The following is a 22,939-nucleotide window of genomic DNA, read 5'->3' on the forward strand; positions in this document are numbered from 1 at the left end:
GGCTAGATGTATAAATACAGAATTTGAAATCTTAGTCATGTGAACTATAAATTATTGAGGATTTAGATGTGCTGTAATAAAAAGAATCTCATAAAAGTCCAGGTGAGCACAACCAATGGAAGAAGGGGAGAGTCAAGGACATGTCATACAGAAATGCTCTTTCTGTGATAGCAGTTCCACCACAAGAGTCTTCTCTGCACTGCTGGAAGGCATTGAGTGGATGAACACTGTAGAAAGCTGAGGCACAGAAAAACGGGACATGTGATACTGTAGGGGACATCCTGTTTTGAAATCCAGGTGTAAAAGCCTCAAGAAACTTTAACTTTTGCTGGGTAACAGCAACAAAGGAAGAAGACGGGAGAAAGCATCTAGAGAGAAAACTTAGGTTGTTTGGTAGGAAAGAGAAGGCTAGCATCTTCCTTTTAAGTATCTTTTAAGTTTTCCTGTTAAAATTTTCTAACTAAAGCAAGGTCTTGGTACATGACTTAGAAGATGAAGTTTGTTGGAACTTGGGGAGTCATCTAAAACAGATGTATTTTATTGCAGGGGAGGACCCAAGCTGTGAATTATGATTGAACATCTCTGTAATCTTTTTCTTCTGTCCTTTAGTTTAAAGTAAATGCCAGAAGGTGTAGAAGAACATACAGCTTAGATTGGTGTATACTGTAAGAATTCATGAGACTATCATATCCTTGGGCAAAATACAGGTCAGGAGCAATGAATATTCCTACTGTTCATGGGGTTATTCAAATGAGGCACAGGGAGTACAAAATTAAAATAAGTCTGTGCTAGTATACATACTAATTTTTGGGTTTTGTAATGAGATAAAAGAACCAGAGTGCCTGACTACATTGCATGTCTAGTACATCCATGTCTCAGACACTGGTAGGCAGAAGATAGAAGATAGTTCATTGAACCCTGGAACAATGTAAATAAGAAGGACTGAATAATATGTACCCATAAAATTATGGTCCTGTGTGAATGGAAACTTAGATTAAAACTGATAATTTATGTATGCAAATCAGGCAGAGTTCCTATGAGTTGAAGTTTTAGCATTGCTAAAAAAGATGGCTTGATTAACCAGCTGCTTCATGTAGTAGCAAGTGGAACATTCTCAAAATGGTCAGAAAATATGTGAAATGTTATCTTAGTAAGGTAATAGTACATATCAACTTTCTGGTGCAGACTGGGGGTGGGTGACTCCTGTAGGAGCGCAGTGCAAAACCAAGTATGGTAGTTATTGCTTGGTCTTACGTGGTTTGTAGATGCTGTTCAAACTATGTCAGATAAGATTTTCATAAGTATGTCTGCAGCATAAGTGTTCATACTGTAACACCAAACCAAAGAAATTCTATGATGATGCTTAAATTTAAAAAGAAGTCTACTTAAAATGGAAGAAGTTCTGTTAAGAAGCTAAGACTGAAGGGAATAAAATTCTTGAAAGTATCAAGAAGGCCGTTTAAAGCAGTCCTCTTAAGCATATCAGAGAGATCATCATTGCATTTTGGTACTTGCAGTAGACATTTTCATAGCATTGTTACCTTAGTAGTTGTCAAAAATCGAATTAAATAGAACGTAAAACTTCATATAATGGAATGACAGCATTTTATCATGGTTATATTTGTAATGTTGCCAGGGGATGGCAAGGAGTTTGACTGAAGTTATAAAATAGTTTTCTTACAAGATGTGGTTGAAGAGACAAGAACACTTCAGTCTGGAAAAGGAGTGGAGATGGGAGACTTACTGTGAACACCAAGGTTTGTGTAGAGAGGCTGAATATGTATGTTTTCCTTTCCAGTAGAAAAGTTGGAAATCATTACATCAATACACCTGGAGACAGATTCAGAGAAAACAGTAAATGATGGGTTTTAATAACACAAGGTTAGGCTTTAGAACTCCTTGCTTCAAAATCATAGTGAGCAAAGATTTACACAGGATAAAAAAAATGGTTGAAGCAATTAAACATTTAATTTTATCAAAACCCAAGTATAGTATTGCATCTAACCATCTGACAACCAGAAATCTGTGGAACACAGTAAACTGGGAATGTTTGGCTTTGTTTTTATGTTCTTACATGCTCTTGGGAATCTTGATCTTGGAGGATACTGTAGGGTACTTCTGTATATGATATTTAATCTGGATGCTACTTTTTGATGTTGGAGCGCTGAAAATACCAGACAAGGAAGCAAGTAGTAAACAAACAAAAAAAAAAATATATATATATATAAAAAAATAATCATCAGCATTTCCTGATTCTCCTGCTTTGTGGAAAATACTCTCACATTTAACAGCTGGTGATCCCCTACTTCCATCCTGTTAGACTTGTACCCCAGTGTTGCCTTCCCCCTGAGCAGTGTTTGAGCCTCTCAGAGGAATATGCCCTATGAGCTGGAAAGTGCTGTAATACTTAGTTTTCTCCATAAAATCTTAAAACACTTTTAAGGGTTTGTGCAGTATTTAGTGATCATTGCCTGGTTGAATTCTTACTGGATTTCTAGTGCTCTTTCCAATGATTTGCCTCAAGCTTTTATTGGAAGCTTCTGCTCTGTAAATGAGCATCTATTTGAGCCTAAACTGTATGCAGTTCTACAGTTTAGGAAGTAATTTGAGAAGACAAGTCTTTAAGATGAAAATTAAAAATCAGAAAAATTTATAACTGCAGAGTAAAGCTATTTTAAAACAATTGTTTGCTTTTGCTTTTTTTTTTTCCTTTTTCTTTCTTCTTTCTAAGAGTGATAAATGTGTCTAACTTTAAAAATAGCAAACAAAAGTAATGGATTTGCTGTCATGTAAAAAAATTTAAAGTGTAATGCAAAAAGAGTGACACCTTTGGGATCACTGAGAAAAAGTTTTTTACTGCTTCTTCAACACAAATACTTCAGTGAGCAGCCTAAAAAAAAATCAAAACCCAAGAACAAAACCCCATATAAAATGGAATAACTACAATCTGCCCAAATTAGGTACACTTAACACTTCCTCATCAAATGCGTAATTGTGAAGCTCTACCTCTCTTTTCTTAGCAGGATAACTTATCCCACAAATAAGCTATATAAATAATTTACATTCAGATTTGTCTGCAAAGTAAAAGATTAATAGATTTAATACAAAAATTTTCTTCTGTTTAGCTTCTCTGAATCAATAAAATCTCTGAATTAATGTAACTTTTCATGTAGTCTACATCTGTGCTGATTATTATCCAGAATTCAGTAACAGTCACTGAAATCCAGCTGGTGAATCTCTCTCTTTGATACTCCTGAGAACTCTAAATTCAACGAATTTGACAAATACTTGCAGTGGTTTGTCTTTCTCCACTCCACTCCAAGGATGAGGCCATAGCTGCCCAGGCTCACAGTGTAGTGGTTCCATCGCTAGGTGTCGCCAGAGCCGCACGCGCGGCTGCTGCGAGCGCAGTCTGCAGCTTAGAAAGGTGGAAAATAACGAGTGGGAATCTTGCCCTTCCAGAACAGCAATTTGGAGGGCATCATTGGCACAAATTTTGGATTACATACTTGGCATGTAATAGATGGGGCGGGGCAGGGGATGGGGTAACTTTACAGTACTTACCTTAAAGTTACGCACTTATAAAGGGTTGGTGTTTCATTATTGCAGGGCTCAGACAACTCTTCTTGCAATAAAGGTTCTCATTCTTCAAACAAAGCCAAGAGAATAAAAACCCACCAAACTTTCTGTAATTTACTGTGCAGGTGTCGAGAAACTGGAGTCCATGTTGATGAATCCCTGTTTCCTGCAGTAGACACTAATGAAGGATTTCTACTACCAATCAAAAAAGTATGTGTTTTTTTTTTTTTTAATGAGCCTAGCATAAAAAACTTTAAAATTTTAACTTGACTTTTTGACCTGAGCATTTGAAATATTTTCAGAACATTCTGTAAACTCTTACCTGTCCATCTGAATAAGAGTTTAAAGACAGTCTATTGCTGTAATCATGTGACATCTAATCTGAAGAAAGTATACTACAAATCAAGTTTTTGTATTGGTAATTAAAAATATTAAGATTTAAATTCAAATTGTATAATGCTATTCAAAAAAACATGACTACCATGTGGTTTATGTTTTACAGAGTTGTAACAAATACTTGTTTTCTTAGAAACTACCTTTAAATATTTAACTTTGCTGCAAGCAAAAAAAAAAGGTTTGTTAGGTTCTTTCTTATTTAATATTAAAGTTTACTTTGCAAATTGCTAATTTCTGTGATAAATAGCAATAATAAATACTGTGACAAAGTAGTAGGCAAAATAGGAGGTGTCATTATTTTGGCAGTTTTATACATATAATTAAGAGTTTTTTCTGTCTTGTAGCACAAATGTATGCAGCCTAAAGACTTGGTTGAAAAAACTCCAGGAAATAATAGAAAGCTTCAGAGAAGACTGAACCAAATGGCTAAAGAGTTAGCTCTACAAAAGACAGCAGTTAATGCTGGTGAGAACTGTGTTTTACTAAGACCTGAAGTTTTTTTAAAGCAATTGATGGGGTTTTGGCATTTGTTGGTTGAGGTTTTTATAAGCTTTTTGCATCTTGCCCTGAGAAATGAAGTTGATGTCATTTTTACAGAGTTCTTTGCCATACTGTTGTGTTAAGGCATCTGTAATAATCTTGATTTAAGAAAACTTTTTTTTTTGCCAAGTTTTTTTTTAAAAAAGAAACATCATTTCAAACTGTTACAGCATTTAAATACTAACATATAACTAGATTTTTTTTGTGCAGATACAGATGTACCAGTTTTATTATTTGAAGACAATGGTTCACTTATATACAGCCCTGTTAATAAGATAAAAGATCAATGCAATGAAATGGAAAGAAGAATAAAGGATATGAAGGAAAAAAGAGAGAATCTTTCTCCTACTGGTAAGAAGTTGAATGTTACTTATTTGTGAATATGCACAAATGGCTGCTGGTTTTATTGCTGACTTTTTCATGCACCTGTGCTTTCACTTTTAGAATTTTTTTCTTACCTTGATTGCATGTCTGGAACACAGTGGTTGCAAAATAATTTTTTGATCACTAGGCTGCTGAAGTGGACTAATGTTTAAGATGGACTTTCTAGCCATGTAAATTGATATTATCACCTCTTGCTTACACTTTACAGTGAAATTCTAAATCTTATTTCTTGTTAAATTTTAATGTGGATGCTGTGCATGACAAAGATTGTAATGTTATTACTCCCACATCAACAGTTTTAAAAGGACCCCAAAACTGATGAGATACCTGTCCAGGTACTGAAAAACAGGACTTAAAAAATAAATAATTTGAATAGTCTAATTAAACAAATACAGTTGATTTTTAAATGTATATTCCAATGAATTAAATCTAGATTGTAGTTTTCAGATTTTTTAGTGTTTGCATTGCCTTACTGAGAAAATATTTAGGTCTAAGTCATTAGGTTTTGCCAATTACTATAAAAATGTTAAATGTGGAACATCTTTTGGTGAGGCAGCATCTGTAGTATTTGAAGTTTTGGGATGTGCATGTCCGCTTGACTGTCAATTTCCAATTTCAAAAACATTTGTGAAAGTAAATAATAATGCATGGATGAAAAATTAAATCTCAGTTTATTTTAGTGATTCTTGTATTTATTTTCTCTCCTAAAAGCATTTCTGCTATATCAAGATGTGATTGCCAATTGAAAGACTTCACAGATTCTTTAGGAAAATGCCTCAACAGGCCTTAGAAATATCAGTAATAATTTCTAAATAGTTTTAGAAAAATGTGCTACTGAGTTACCTAGAAAAAATCTTACACATATCTAAGAGCTTTTTTATATTCCTAGGTTCACAAATGACTCAAGCACTTCCAAACAGCTCACCAGGAGACTGCCCACTTTCTTCTTGTATCTTAACTAATTCAGAAGATGGGCTGCTACCTGGTAACTAACACAAATCAATATATTACAGAAATTAAAAATAATACATGGCCTTTATCTCTTACTTCGGAAAGTACAGTATACTGAAACGAGATCTGTATTTATTTTCTCTATCTCTTATATTTAAAGCTGAATTATCTTAGTTTTTCCTTACTAAAGAATGGCTGTTGTACTAAGAAGTCGAGAAAAATGGAGCATGAGGAATATCACTGGGTAAATGCTCTGCCTTACTGCTGTATTGCTTGCCTCACTTCCTCCTCTCTACTCATACCACTCCCTGTTAATAACTTTCTGTCCTACATGGTATCAATCTTTTCTGCTCTTAACAGTGATCATATATAGAACACAGAGTGCACACCCAAGAGTGTGATGTGGGAAGCTTAAAATAAATCTGAATGAGGGTAAGACTTCAAAGAATGGAAATGTCTTCCAAATTTTCAGCTGAAAAACATGAATTTGAAAGTTAGCCTAATGTGTTTTTCAGATTAAGTCGTCAAGTTTGAAGAAATAACACAAATAAAAATAAATCAGCTTTTTAAATGTTTTATGGTTTTAGATGGATTAAAATAATTTGTTAGCAAGGTAAGAACCTCATAAAATTATTCTCATCAAGTTAGGGGTTTGTTCTTGTGTTTTGGTGTATTAGCAGGGCATAAGAAAAGAGATTGTGAAGTCTGTTGAACTACATCAGTGAACATCTTAGTAGTATTGATTATGTATGCAATAGGTTTGTGCTTCAGACCTCGTGTCATCTGTCAGTTACAGGGGCAAAAAGCTCAAGTCAGATGCTGGCCTTGATCTCAGTAGAAAAGTGAGGAGATGGGAGTCTTTAGAATTTGTAATGAGGGCCATTAGAGCAGTTTGCCTGCTCTGCCTTCTCCCTCAAAAGGAAGCTATACACATGGTATTTTGAGGTGTTATATTTTATTGACATCATATAGGAGTTCTGTCATGTTGGCTTACCTAAGAACACAGTAGGTATCTTGCAGCCTGCAACAGCTTGTTATGTCTTCATGCAATATTAGTGACAAGTGATAGCTGAATACTGGAAGTAGCATAGCTGTGCCAGCAAACTTTTACTTTGGTAGATTAGTTATGTGCTAATGAGGTAGAACATTGTGATTTGAGAGCTTTGCCTTGCATATATCCTTCAACTTTGCAACTACACAATGTAATTTTACATTAAGAGCAGACCACCAATTCCCATGACAGCATGCAGTGTATGTTCCATCTCCAGTGCTCTGTGACAGTGTCCCCTATATTTGTGCCTAAGAGATATATGAGATTGGTCAATAATGGTTTAGAAAGTTCAAGAAGCCAGGATTAATTTGAGAATTGAAGCTGACTTCATCAGTTATCAGTATAAGAGACTGATCATATCATGTGAAATTTCTCTATATATATTTTATTTTTCTTAATATAGATAACTACACTATAATGTTTAAAAATATTGTCTATATTTAGTAATCAAATAACATCAAGAACTTACAGAAGGAGTATTGGTGTGATGTTACACTCAACAGCTACTTATGCAAAAGCTTCTCTTGCAATAATCGTGTAGAACAACAGGATTTAAAAAGAATGTTATCAGAAATAGCTTGTTTCAGAGGAATTTATTGTGAAGAGTTATGAATAGATTCTGTGTGACACAACACAAATTAATTTCATAAGAATAGCTACAAGAAATAATTCTTTATCACATTCTAATTATTTTTAATGCATGGTTTTGATGTATGTGATATGATAGTATGGTGTTGTATTTAATTCCATCTTAACTGCAAAATCTTCAAGGTGGTACTAAGGTTGTGGTAGCAAAAATGATTATTGAGTTTCCACTTTTACTAAAGCTAACTTTATCAGAATATCATCTTGCTTTCTCTACAAATGCAAGAGGAATAATGAGTTGCTCTGTTGTTCTATTTCAAGAAAGCAGAATGGGACTTGTGGGTGCTTATGACCAGGTAACGGGACACAATAGCTAGAACTGTCATAGGTTCTTGTTAGCACAGAATGTGCTTTGTTTCAAGTCCATTTTCTGTTCAGTTTTTGTTGACTTGCCATATAATATCCAGAGAAGTTGCCAAAACTTTTTTTTTTTTCCGTTCAATTCAGTAATTCCATATATATATCACTAAGAAATTGATACTTTCTATTTTGTTCAATATATTTTTATTGCCACTTGTGTTTTTTTTGCAGAAGAACAAATGGAAGACTGCTTGAACTCAAGTTGTGATTATCTTTGGAGAACTGAGACATTAAAGGGACAGAGAACAGAGGTAGCAGAGCATGCCTGTGATACTTGGACTGATATTCATGTGTCCATGAGTACATCAGTGAATTCTCCATCACATGGCAATGAGGAGAAGACATTAACACCAAAACGACATGCCAGAAGTTTAACAAAGGAACAGATTATACAGCCCATTTTGGATGACAGATTGTCTTTAGGAAAGAAAGATTTAATGCTTCCAAAGAAAAATCAGAACAACAAGAAGAATAAGACTACTTCAATTGCAAATGAAAGTTCTGTTCTTGAGGGCTTTGGTCATATTACTCCTTCCAAAAAAATAGTCCAGTTAAATACTGTTCCTGTTTTGATTGACAGTCTCTCTAATTCACCTATGAATAGCAAAGACTTAAATGCATATTCACTGAATAAAAGCTTCCCTGTTGACAGAAATGATTGTGTTCTTGAAGACAAGAGGAGGAAGAAAGGACAAACATTACCAAGTTTGAAGCTGGCTACCTCAGAACTGGGTGCATCAGTCTCTAAGGGATTCTTGCAAGCAGTTACTACTTATAGCAAGTCTTACTGCACTGAAGAGGCTTCTTATGAAGACTTCTTTTCATCATGTAATTCAAATGAAAATGCAGGACAGATACAAGTTCCAAAGGAATCACAGAATCCTCCTGAAATTTGTTGCAAAGACTCTTTTACAAACATGGACCTACATGATGTGAGTTTCTGTGAGCTACGTAACACTACTAAGATAAGTAGGAAGACATCTATTTCAGTAAATGATTTTCCAGGAAAGCAAAAAATCAATCTAGCTAAACATCCAGGAAGCATACCATTAAATATATCAGACGGTGAAAAAGATCACACTGGAGAAGCTCTAGATGCTGATGATGTGAACAGGCTGCCACAGCATGCTCATGAAAAATCCTACAATAGTGTAAATGTCTGTGCTTATACTACTGGTAAGTTACTACATAGAGCTGGAAAATCAAAAGATATCATACTGCATTAAATATACTAATGCAACTAAATTGCAAAATGAACTGCCATTCCAAAAGAAAAAATACTTCAGAAACACACCAAAAGAAGAAAATACTGTGATACTGACTTAATTACTGAGTCAAATAAATGAATGCATAGAATCCAAAAGAGCACCTATTTGTTTTCCCATACCTTACAAACACAAAACCATAAGAGATAAGGAAACTGCTCACTATACACAACAAAAGTAATGTTGAGCCTTGTTTCTTTTAGTCTCCTAACTTTCTGTTGCCATTCAAAATCTGTTTAAGAAACCATGGTCTCATCATAGGTTCCCTTGTTCAAACTATTTTTACTCCACAAGTGAAAATTGTTACCAAAATTGTTACCAAAATCTCTGGTGGAAAAAAGTATTGGATTTAGCAATGTCTTATTTGTGTGGTGAAATAAAACCTGCAAGAGTTTCAATGTAAGCATCTTTTTCAACCATTACTTTGAAGCTGATCTTAATTTTTAATTATAATTTTAAGAGTATTTTTTATGCGTAAGCATTTTCAGGTTGGTTCAGCATAAAGTATTTTTATGTAAATATATACTAAAATATTGGATCTCAGGAACTTCTCTGGAAAATGCTCCTAACTTGCATTGGAATAATTTTCAGATTTTGATATTTTGAACTTTGTCAAGCTTTACATGGGGTTGAATATTTGTAACTATAATTGTGTATTTTAATTATTTATATATTTGTAACTATAATTGTGTATTTTAATAATTTATCTTCCCTAGAAAAATCTGTAGTAGTGCATCAATTAATTATAAAAACTAATTATCAACTTAAAGGGCTAAGCAAACTTGCTATCAGACTTATGAAATCCAGTGGGAATGTTGAACCATGACTGTGCCTATACATGTGAATAATAAGCTGCTGAACTGTGAGCTGCCATTTTAAGTTTATTACATCTGTATTTTAATAACTGGAGTGTATAATTTTTTGCAGTTTTTAAAAAAAACATTGGATGCCGGTGTATGTTACACAGGTATAAATGTACACCCATAAATGACAATTTTCTGCTCCAAGTGATAGATGAGCCGTGAAGTAGAGGTTCTATTTGGATCTTGTTCTCCCCAAGAAGGAGGTGCTGCTGAGGAATGTGAAGCTCAAAGACAGCCTTGATTGCAGTGACCATGAGATGCTGGAGTTCAAGATCTTGGGACAGCAAGGGCATGCAGCAAGCTTACTACCCTGGACTTCAGGAGAACAGACTTTGTCTTCACCAGGGATTTGCTTGGTAGGGTACCATGGGAAAAGATACCCAAGGGATGACATTCAAGGATTGTCTCTTCCAGACTGAACAACAACACATCCCTGTGAAGAAGAAATAATGGAAGAATGCCAGGAGGCCTGCATGGATGAAGGGGGAGCTCCTGGACAATCTTAAACAAAAACAGGTAGTTTTCAAAGAGCAGAATCAGGGAAAGGTGTCCTGGGAGGAGCACAGAGAAATTGAACAGCCACAGATCTGATTAGGAAGGTTAAAGCAGTAAATCTGGCCAAGCATATGAAGGGTAAATTAAAAAAAGCTTCTTTATGTGCGTCAATCACAAAAGAGAACCTAGGGAAAATACGGGTCCTCTAAGGAATGGTATAGATATTTACCCAGGATTTGGAGAAGGCTGAAATATTCACCATGGTTCTTTGCTCCAGGCTTCACCAGCAAGTGCGTCAGCCATGCCACCCATGTTGCAGCAGGTGAAAGCAGGAATTGGGAGAATAAAAACTGCCTGCTGTAGGAGAAATCCAGGCTGGAGACCTCTAACTCTGGAGCCCCAAGCACAAGAAAGAAGTTGACCTGTTGGAACAAGCCCAGAACAGGCCACAAAGATGATCAAAGGACTGGAGCGCCTCTCCTATGAAGACAAGCTGAAAAAGTTGGGGATGTTCAGTCTGGAGAAGAGAAGGTTCTGAGTAGAACTAAGAGCATCATTCCAGTACCTAAAGGAGGCTTACAAGAAAGCTGCCAAGGGACTTTTTGTGGGACATGTAGTGATGTGACAAGGGGGAATGGTCTTCAATGAAAATGAGTAGATTTAGGTTAGATGTTAGGAAAAAATTCTTTACTATGAGTGTGCTGAGGCACTGGAACAGGTAGCCCAGAGTTGTGGACCCCTCATCCCTAGAAGTGTTCATGGTGAGGTTGGATGAGTAATCTGGTCTAGTGGAAGGTATACCTGTCTATTGCAGTGGAGTTGGAACTAGATTATTTTTAAGGTCCCTTCCAACCCAAAACTATTAAATGATTCTATGTAATACATGAACCCACTGTATGTGTTTTTTGCCATATGTACTAGAAGATGATTCTTAAATTGTGTAGCTCCTAGTGTCAAAGAGTCTGCTTTCCATTATACAGTCATGGAAACAAATAGGGAAGGAGAAAAATCACAGAGTATTCTGAGCTGGAAGGAAGGGACCCACAAAGATCACCAAAGTCCAGCTCCTGGCCCTGCACAAGGCAGCCACAAGAATCACACCATGTGCCTGAGAGCATTGTTCAAATGCTTCTTGAACTCTATCAGGCTTATTTACTAAACTTAGCTATTACAGTTAGTTTTAGATTTAATTAAAATTTTTAAATTCCAGCAATTAAATTATGATCACTGTTCTAGCGTGTCACACTTATTTTCATGCTGGACAGTGTTTAAAATAATAGATTTTAGAGAACAAAAAAAAAGGAATAGGATTCAGCAAACATAAGTTATCCAATGTTGATACTTTTTTATCCTTTTTGTTTGGAAAGTCTAAGTCTCACTTTGTGTTTGTAGTGATTTTAATAGTATTTGTGTTATATGAGTGATGGCCATTTTTGCAAGTATGGTATATTCAGCTTCATGCATCTTTCGTGTAGTCAAGAAGGACCTCAAGTTTGACAGCTCGAATGAGATCACTTAAAAATGGAAGGAATCAATAATGTAAGGGAAGTTGTGATTTCCCTCATAATGCAAGTTTTGTGGTAGAAAATGAAAAAAATCTTGTATTACATTTACTCCTGTGATTCTCTATTATGGAATAATTGATTTTTATTAATTATGAAGTAAGTATTTGCTTTTTAAATTAAATGTAAGTTGCTTCTATTAGTAAAGAAATTGTAAATTGGAGGGTTTTTTTCTGTATACTGTACATTATTTGAAAGCTGGTAAATCCAGTATATTCTCAAAAACTAATGAATTCTCTTCATCATATATATATGATCACAAGTAATCAAATAGCCATATCAATTATTATGTCTGTTTTAAATATCAAACATTTTTCTTGCCTATTTTTTTGTGATTTTATCAGTGGCACTTTTATCCAGTATCTTTAATGACAAGAAGATTTAATAATCGTTTTTTTTTCCATAGACTACTTGGAACATTTCATTTTAAAGTAGAATATGCGGGCTAATCTGAAACCAAATTTTCAAGGCTTAATGCTGATGCAGTAGCAAGCTTCAGGCTCCTTTGTAGGGCACATTCAAGGCTGCCCAGTTGTTCTGCTGAAATAAATACTGCTACTTATGTTCATCTTGCTCATCAACAGGTCACATGACTTTTCATCTGCAAGCTACAACAATAAATAATAATGGACAAGGAATGCAAGAGTGTATTCTGATCTTTTATCATGCGAGAATCATTTAGAAATTTGAACTCAGCCTTACTTCCAGTCTTAAAAATAAACTTAAGGCTTATCTGAGTATTTTTTATATATTTATGGTAATGTGGAAGGCAAATATTATCTTAATAGGCAAAAAGACTTAAACTAAGACCTATTGTACTGTAATTAATGTAGTTCAGTGTTAAGCTGGAAAATCTGGAATGTCATTCTGTTATTTTGTTCAAGAAATCATTGTGTTTAATTTAGATTAATGAGTTTTACCTGAGGTTCTTGGTGTTATAGGTGTTAATGCTGGTAAAATACTGTTTCTGTCTTCAAAAGCACATGTGAAAACTTCTTTAGGTTTGATGTGCCTTTTGGTTTTTTTCAGCTTTGGAGGAAGATAGGCTCACTAAAAATATTTTATAATGTCCTCTATTGACATTTTTTATGTCCTTTTAAAAAACAAATGAGGCATGAAGAACAAAGCTGTTTCTTCCTTGATTTCTTATTTTATTTATTGTCACAAAAAAGTTGAATTGTAACTAATTACTAAATCAAAAGAGGACAAGTATTTCTGAGTAGAGGAAGAGGTAAAGGATTATTTTGATGTAGTCAAATTTGCCAAAGTCTGATGGCAGTTGTCCTAGAGCACAAACTACATAAAACTACATAAAATTTTTATAAACCATTAACAGGCTCTCTCTGAGGACCTGGGGTGGGGGGCACATATGTTTTCTGAAAACTTGAAGAAATTATGTTCTGTATAAATAAAAACTTGCTTGCCCATGGTTCTGTAATATCTACAATAATAATAACAACACAAGGTATTAAATATTCTGTGCATGTGTACCTGAAGGATTACTAATGATGACAAATTTGGACTTAATTCTTTCATAGTTAGGGTAAATGCCTCTGTGGATAAGTACAAAATAGCAGATACAACGTGCCTTAAGTGACACTTCATAACAATATTTTTGAAGTAGAGATCTATACTATAGAAAAATATTTTATTAGATAGATATGGTTTATTTGGTTGAGCAGAACTAGCTCATTTTGCCTAATCACTGCTTTTCAGTTCAATAGAAATATCAAATGGAATTTTGAAGATAATATTCTGGTTCAAAACTTCTCATTGGTGTTAAAATGATCGTGAATGAGTAGGAGCTTAAATTGCAAAGTAAAATCACTCTAATTTGTGATAATGCTTCAGAGGGCTCAGTTGTTCATTTTGGTGCCAATCATTGAGCAGTGTTTTGGAAGAGAATTTAGGGGATCTAATTGACTGCAGTGGCAGGAGTTACCTGCATATTTGAACTTAGTTTAGGGAGAATTAACACTGGATGCAATTGCTTCAAAAACTTCTGTCAACTTTAAAGTTCTCTAGGAAAAGCTACTAAAGATGAAAACTCATAATCTGTGCTTGAGTGACTGCTTTAAAAAGAAGTAATCAGGAAAAAAAAGAAAACAGTGAAGCTTGAAACCTATAGGATGGAAAAGCTGAAAGGTGCTTGAGAAGTGCTAATAGACAGGAATGGAATAGCAAAGAATAGCCCTTATTATCTGTGAGCTGATAATCAGATATAAGGGACGTTATCCTCTCTTCCTGCTTTCCTGTAAATATGAAGAATCCACAGGAGCGAACCCAAACTGGAAAGAAGTCCAAGAATACAGCTTTTAAGAGTTTAAGCCCAAGTAGGACAAGTGCTGTGGAGCCTGAGCATTCAGGCCAAGAGTAGTAAAAAGAGTATTACACTATTTTAAACTGTTAGTCCCCATCCCAAGCTACCCCTCAAAAAAACCCCAAAAACCTGAAATAACCTAATGGAAATTAACAGCGATTACTTTGGGTAAAGCAGGGGAGTACATGATACTCTTACATCCTATGCAGTCATGTAATTTGTTTTATTTTTTAAAGATTTGAAATACATCTTTTAAAGTTCTGGTTTTTATGGAAAAAGAGGTAATTCTTTTCTTTATTGTGTGGCAAGAGGCTTTATCCTCTTCTACTTGCCATCAGTCTTCCTCAGATTGAAAATAAAATTAACATAGCTATTAGTTATCTCTTTATTATGTGACACTATATACCTAAATACTGAATTTAAATCAACAGTTATACCTGAAAACTAGGTTTACGTATATTACACAAAAATTTCTACAATAAATTTTGACTAGTTTAAAGATTGCAGTAAAAGAGAGTAATCATACTGGATTGTAATTTGATGTTCTGTCATCTCAAGAATTAAGAGTTTAAGTAGCTGACAGAGGAAAAACAAATTATTCTTAGTTATATATGCATACTAAATAGGGATAGTGCCCTTCAGTATTTTCCAAAACTTATCAAAGAAACTTTGTTGGCAGGAGATAAATTTAGGTTACTTTAATCACTAATTAAACTTTCTTTAACTGATCTCACCCGTTTCTTTGAAATGAAAAATGAATAAATGCTCTAAAGTAAATGCTATTGAATGACATTTGGGAAAAATTCTCTCCCTAAATTTAGAGTAATTAAAGCTTAATTGTTTAAAATATAGATCAAAATTTTTCATCTTAGGCAGGCAAGCTAATTTCTCAAATGATTGACAAGTTTATTATTTAGTTCTTAAAGTCATCCTGACAGAGATGAAGAATTAATAAAATACATAATGAAAAATACTTGGTTTTGACAGTGCATTCTTATGGATGATTCCTTTTTGTATATAATTGGTCTGATATGCCTTTATGTGCACAGAATCCTTGCCTGCCAACAGTTTGCTAGATTTGCATGCAAAATGTTTCAAAAAAAAGGTTCAGACCTCTGTGTCATTTTAGACAAAGCGTGTACTGAAAGCATTGATGTGTCAGTAAGAAAAAGAAAATCTAGCCACTGAAGCTTCATACCCAAATGTCTTGTGCAGAGAAATTGCACATTTTATAATAAATGGAAAGCAATTTAGCAGATTCTCTACTTGTAGTTAATATATAGTTTTCAAAATATAGGAAATTGGGAGTTTTACAACTGGTTTATTTATAAGAGCAGATACTCAAAGATTAAATCAGATGCTTGAGTGTCATTCCTTTTCCCTAACTGAAATGCAGTGAAGGATCTTAAGGGTACATACTGCTGTGCTATGATAAAATAATTAGTTGCAGTCTCATTTCATAAGAGTGCATTTTTCATTTTAAGTTTCTAAATCTGGTTTCTAGGTGATGAAGATGAAGAGTGTCACGTTACTGATGGCTCTTGCAAAATTTTTAACAAACAAAAGAATAAACACACTGGGGGTTTAAGAAAAGCTGGAAGACTCCAAAAGGTCAGTTTAACTCAACATTGCTTTGTTAGGCTAGTTCATGGAGGATCATTGAGTGTCTTTGTATTTACAAAAATTAAAATAAATTCTCTTTACAGTATAAATTTTAAAACTTTTCCCAAATCTCCCTTTTCTTGAAATATTATGCTAATATTCTTGGTCTATAATCATAAAAATGAGCGCTCTGATAACTTGGCGGTGGCTGAGTTCATGCCAAGCTGACATCATAAAAGAGATTGGTAAGCCAGTTCAAACTGAAAAAAGCTAAAAAGCCACTAAAGTTACCTGAAAATTTGCCTGTCCCTTTTGGAAGAGTTACTAAATGCAGCAGTTTTTAAAAATTTGTTTTATACTGGGTCATTGCCAATGGATGTTTCTGCAGAATGAAGATTTATGCAAGATTTTTCTTTTTGATTCTGGTAAATTTCTTAATTTTGTATTTGAGCTCAGTTTGGCTATAAAAAAGGGAGAAAGGATTGAGTTATCAGTGAGTCATTGTTTTAGTGTTTTTCCTTTGTAAAATCTTTTAAAGTAAATATAAAACTGATCAGGAAAATAAATATTAGTTCTTTTAATCAGTAAGTAGCAAGTCACAATTGAAATGAGTGCTAAGTTCTTTTGAGAATGGAAAGTCATAAAGCACTAAAGGATGTCTGCTCTTGTTAACCATATAAAATAAGTTAGTTGTTTCATTGGTAGATACTGGTGGAGTTTCAAAGAGACTGATCACAGATTTTGAAACTTTTTTATGCAAAGGTTTTGTGCAGGTGCAATTACCAAGTTGTTTGACATTTTAAACATCCTGAAGATTGGATATTAATTTCCATGGAACAATGGTCTCTGGATTAAAAATATTATTTGACTTTTCTGGACTTTACTCCTTTTGACTTTTTAAATTTTTTTCCCTTTATTTTCCTAAATATATTATGTGTAAAATTAATAACTAGAATGTGTAAATCACTCTAAATGCATGTCCTAAGAAGCATTTAAGATAGTGTACTCTTTAGGCTAAAGTATCTCTCCAGATTAGTTTCATTTCCTGGTACAGAAAACTGACTAAAGCTGTTATATGTAAATCCACAAACCACACTCAATGGCTCTTTCTAAGGCTATTTGGAGAAAGTATGCTTGGACATTTGTCAGGTTTATTGATTCCTTCTCTAGTGAAATTACTCGACAAGAGCATTATACATCAGTGCTAATTTTGACTCATTTGTCTTAAGATCTCAACATAGCAATTATAAACTGAAGAGAGGCAAAAAGCAATATGAAATTCTTCTTTATTATTCCCCTTTTTCAGATCTGCCCTTAGAGTCAGAGGTATCTTTAAATGGTTCTACATGGTGTCTGCTTGCAAAGCATGGTCTGTGAGGTGTTTTAACAGTAGCAAAGCTAAGTAGGTGCTAGAGAAAATACCTATTTAGTGTTTTCACATGGCTTCTTTTATCCACCCATTTCAGCTTGGTGATAATACCATTTCACTCAAATATCAATAAAAATAGCAGTACATAGTTTCATTCATGTCATGAATGCTTTTGAAACTTATTAGAAAATGTTCCTTGTCATCTTGACTATGCAGATTCATATGGAGACAATTTTGGGAAAGGACAGGGTTTTGACTGAAAAGTAAAAAAAAGAACTTCACAAAAGAGTGCAATGTGATTAACCAGGTGCAATGTCTGGCAATGAGACAGTTGCACTGAAAAGTTTAAATTTTAAGAGAATATTTTTCTAAACAAAATCAGACTATGTAAATTTTTGTAAAAATTAGTCTCTCTCATACCAATCAAAATATGTTCATGAAGCGTTATAAAAGCAACCAAACATTATACACCATTTTTATTTAATACTTTTTTCCAGTGGCTATGGCTTAAACACTGCAACTTTTTGCTGACTTTTGGCAATGTAAAAGTTAAGTTAGAAAATGTAAGTTAGTTTCCTTTGCCTAAAGAAAAAAGTGGGAGAGAAATGGTGCAAATATTTTTTAAATTATTATTTTATTGAACTGTAGTATTAGAAAGAATTTCCTAAATATAGTTGTTAGCTATGATTGGTTGCATGTGAAAAACTCAGAATGTCATTAAGTCATGAACTCTGACACTGCTAGTCTGAAAAGTATGAAACTATTCATTCACTTTTATCTTGCAACAGAAGTTCTGGGGGTTCCTATGTCTTCAGTTACAGAATTTCTCATTTTTTTCTTTTATTTGGCAGTGAAGGAAAAATGACGCCCAGGCACCTGTGACATCATGTAATTTTTCTGTCCTCTAAAAGACAAATTCATTTTTTCATCTTTCCATGTGACAATACTGGATTTGGTTAGGATGGGTTCGTTTTTTTGCATCTTTCTAGGACCAAAGCATCGGTACTATGTTTGCTGAGGAAATTACAGTTGAAATTGACTTTTGCAGCCAGAGGAAACATGAAAAATGACAGTATCAAAGGACTGATAAGAGAAAGGTCAGCTAGAAAGTAAATTACAGCTTTGAATAATTGCTGTTTTAAAACACAGAATAGTTATCATTCATTACAATTACCAGTTATTTTCAGCTATGAACCACAATTATTTGTATAAATTAATGTAGTACTACTTATAAATTATTTCTATAAACAGCCTTAAAGTTTTGGATCCTCATTGCAATCTTCTTAAATACAAGCAGAGTGAAATTAATATTCCTATGCTACATATAACCCTGTCTGTCTTTTTGTTCATGTACTAATAAGACTGAAGATTGCTACTTCTGAAATGCAGTTGTAAAGATCAAAATTCAATATAAGGGTAGGAAACCAATTTCAAAACCATCTGATGGACCTACAATAGCCAGAGAAAAAAGGGATTTGAAGATTATAAAACAGATAGTATAATATACTCTCCCTTAAACTATCTTTGCTCACACATGTACTGTTTTCTTCCTGCCCACCTCCCACCCTCCAAAGTCCTGTATCCCCTGCATATTGGCCAAACCACTTAGAGTATCTTCTGAAGTTGAGGTCTTTTTTCACTCCACTCAAACATCTGAGTTTGAGACAACTGTGAGGTTTATTTCTTTCAGAACTTAAGTCAACTCTAAGGCACAAGAGGAAAACTTGGACTAAATAATATACAATTTAAAAGGGCTTTAGTTGAAATAATTTCTTGAAAAATATTTGAGACCTGGGTCTTGATAGAAAGATAAAATGAGATCTAATATACATAGGCTGGAATTTAAACAGTGACAAATCTAAAACTATTCCTATCAAATTAATTCTTCATTCTTGAGAGCTAGTCTGAGAAAACATTTTATGGTCTCATTTTTATTCATTTGTCACTTATGAAAAAGAACTCATGACACACGTTACAAAGCAAAGTTTGAGTTCATCTTTTTGAAAAGCAGGTTGTACAAAATAGGACTTTTTTCTTCTTGTCCTTCAGCTCCAAGAAACAGCAGCTCAAATTTTGAGAGGTTAGATACCTCTTTTGTGGTGTAGGTCAGTTAACAAATAGGAAGTATCACTTTTAAGTACTCCAGAGCTTTGCAAATACTGTTTCCTTCTAGCTACTGAAATGAATGTTCTGTATTTCAGATGACTTAGAAACATCTTGTTGTTGGCAGACACTAAAGAAGTACTTAATGCTACAGTGCTTCAAAGAAATATATAAAGGAAAGCTGAAGCCATAATTTATAACCAAGTCTGTATTCTAGACCTCAAAAATAATTCAGAAAGAAGCGTGTGCTCTGATTTGGAATATGGATATGCAACTCTTCAGGATTCAGAGATTAATGATAAATAAAAGGACCAGTTAACTTAATACCACCTTTTCCAGTGTTTTATTAATAATAATCCTGCTACAAACGTGCATTATAACTCATAATGATGCTCACCAGATGTCTTTTTGCTGGTCAGAAAAGTAAATGCTCTTTTTTTTTTTTTCAATAAAAGCAACATGTAAAATAAAACAGACACAAAAAGCACAGAAGAAAAATTGCATAGTAGGGGGTGGGGGAGAAAGCAATTAATTTGAAAAATGTAGAACTGAAAATTAGAACATAGTTTGGCTAAGTTTTCCACTTGGTAACTGTAATTAAAGAGTACTGCTTGTCTTATTGAAGCAATAAAACAAAATATTGTCTGCTTAGCAAATGACCTTTAACTTGCAAAAATATGCAGTTCTGAATGCAAACGAAATAATAGCTTGGAAGAAATTAAATTTATTTCTGGTTTCTACATTTTGTGTGCACCCTTCTGCATTCATGAGTCTTTGAACCACTTTGAAGTGCACTGACAAGACATTTGTTGAGAATATTCACTGCATCGTCTTGTACATGATGTGTTGTAACATAAAAGCTACAATTCAACGGCTGACCTTGCACGGTTGTAGATTTCCTGATTTGTGTGGATCCACTATTTTTACTTACTTACTTACAAGGTATTAAGGAACTCCTAACACACGTTTCTGCTCTGCAGTTGAAGAAGCAGCTGTAGGATCTCAAGCTGTACTGTCCTTGGTTTATAGTATTGCTTCTTTTTAAGCCAAGTTTGGCAAAAATAGTGATATGATTAGTAATACTTCCATAGCATTTATTAAGAAATGCGAGGAAGGATATTTTTCTGCACATTCTGAATTGACATATCAGGATCTACTTTAGAGCTATTATAAGACAAACACTCTCAAGAACCTAGTGGAATTGTTGTGTGTGGATTTAACTCCAGACCTTTAGGCAAGGAGCTTGATTGTGATAGCAATGGGGCCTGGCTTCAGGTAATATAGGAGAATGTCATGACCATGCTGAAATATGCACATTTGATGTAGATGAGTTTTTCCACTCAGAAAGACTGGACAGAACAAAGCAAAACCTTGTTTTTAAGCTCTGTCTTTTGCCTTCCCAGGCTGTTACATCCCAGAGACCTTTAACACTCATGAATTTACAGAGATCCTACAATGTATATTAAGACAGTATGAGGCATATACTCATAATAATGTGGCCTCACATCTGATTTTAATCATCTGACTGAACCTGTGCAGGAATGAGCAGTCCTTTTACTGCAAGAACCCTTACTCAATGTGTTACTAGATGTCTTTTTTTGAGTGTTTATTGTCAAATTTTGAGTGTATGTAACTTAATGCTAGTATATTCATATTATGATAGGTATATTTGACATATATTGTTGCATTGTCATTATTTTTGCTCAAATTCTTTGCATATAAAATTCCAGTGTAGAACGGAGTTGGAACTTTCAAGAGCAGTTAAATGTGACTGCTTGTTTGGAGTTGGAAGTAAAGCAGTAGAAATTCTTTGGGCTAAGAATAGAACCAAATTTGAGCAAGATAAGTGCACATTCTTTTTAGCTATCAGGCTAGCAGTAGAGTGAGACATCATCAGTAAGTATTGCTGACAACAAGTTAGAATTCGGAAACTTGTATTTCCAAAAATGCTGCATAGAATTTCTTTCAAATATTTCAATGCAAAAATTTCATCTTTTTTTCTTTTAAAGTTTAATTTTGTTTTATTGTTATTTGGGCTTACATTTTCACATTGTATACATGGTCTGTTTGAAGTATTGTAGAGCTTACATAGTGTGGTCTGAGTGCATGTTTATCATTAATCTTAAAAATTATTGAATATGCTTCATTATGTTACTTCTGAAGACTATAGTATCAGGATTTTGTTTTTTAAATGTACACAACAACAATGAAATTGCCACATGTATGTTGAAATTACTACTGCTTGTTATCTTTATATTGTCAATGATATCTAAATGGTGTTCTATTTATGCAAAGAGTGTTCATATAATGAATAGCCACGGTGCACATTATTAGTGTACATTCTGTTAGTCTAATAGTCTAAACAGGTATTTCCAGCTCTTTTCTTAAATGTGAGAGATTACTTGGTTGTTCAATAGAGAACTGTTCTGTACTGATGACAGAGGTCAGATGGAATTACATCAGATTTCTCTCTTCTGTTCTTTGATTCATTACAGGGTAAAATTAATTGCCCTGAAATATTTTTTTTGTCTGTGCTCCCAATTAGAAATATTTTTGTACTCTTACCTCAGTGCATTACTCAAAAGAAACTGAATTTTAGTGGAGACTTTGGAAGTTTAATACTTGTGGTTGTAGTAATATATTGGGGTCCATTTCATATGGAGCAGTAGCTATATGAAGAAGTACTTTAAATTAATATACTGATTTTTAAAATTAGAAGAAGGTTTTTGAAATCATTGTATAAAACTCAGTCAGTCTTCTTTTTTTCTACAAAATCAAAATGTTTGTCTATATACATCTCTCTCTCTCTCTCTCTCTCTCTCTCTCTCTCTATATATATATATATATATATATATATATATATATATATATATATCTTTGTGCATGTTTATATAGCTACAAGTAATTCTTAGCTAAGGTGATCAAAACATCTTCTTACATATATTTTTTGATGACCATGTTCTATGTAGTTATGTATATCTCTGATACTGCTAAAATTGATGTTCTGTCCTGCCTTTGTGCATACTGTAGGCTTTCATGGTCAATGGTGATGAACTTCCTCCTCTTCTGACCTCTGTAATAATTATTCTTCCCAAGCTTATTTGAAGTCCAAATGGGACAAACATTCCTGCTTCTCACATAAACTACAGGTAGTATTGCAGAAGGAAGGAGTGCAGCTTATGATGTCTCAGAATTGCTGGTTTGAAGATTGCTGTATTCTTTGAGTATACCTTGTTTGTGATATTATTTGGACAACTTTTATTCACTAGAAAATACTGAAGAGTGAAAGAATGTTTTTTTAACCTTCACATAAAATACTGAAGTTGTACCAAAGCCCCAGAAAAAAATATCAAAATAAAAACAAAATCATTAAAATGATAGTTCTTGTTTCTGAAGCATCCCAGCTGGTTTCTACCTTTCTTTTGGAAGAAACTGGAATTTTAAATTACAGGTT

General features: G+C 33.9%; 1 protein-coding gene across 2 annotated transcripts in view; it reads left to right on the forward strand.

Annotated features, from left to right (window-relative positions):
* Positions 1 to 22,939, forward strand: part of MCPH1 (microcephalin 1) — a 121,723-nt gene that overhangs the window by 5,865 nt on the left and 92,919 nt on the right. For both annotated transcript variants that reach the window (XM_021551276.4, XM_085574595.1), the window contains exons 4-8: positions 3,705 to 3,789; positions 4,320 to 4,440; positions 4,726 to 4,866; positions 8,078 to 9,082; positions 15,916 to 16,022. In XM_021551276.4, coding sequence (XP_021406951.3) covers positions 3,705 to 3,789; positions 4,320 to 4,440; positions 4,726 to 4,866; positions 8,078 to 9,082; positions 15,916 to 16,022 — 1,459 coding nt within the window. The remainder of the gene's footprint in view (positions 1 to 3,704; positions 3,790 to 4,319; positions 4,441 to 4,725; positions 4,867 to 8,077; positions 9,083 to 15,915; positions 16,023 to 22,939) is intronic.

This window comes from Lonchura striata, chromosome 3 (genome assembly GCF_050655825.1).
Source record: "Lonchura striata isolate lonStrDom1 chromosome 3, ASM5065582v1, whole genome shotgun sequence".
Classification (NCBI taxonomy): domain Eukaryota; kingdom Metazoa; phylum Chordata; class Aves; order Passeriformes; family Estrildidae; genus Lonchura; species Lonchura striata.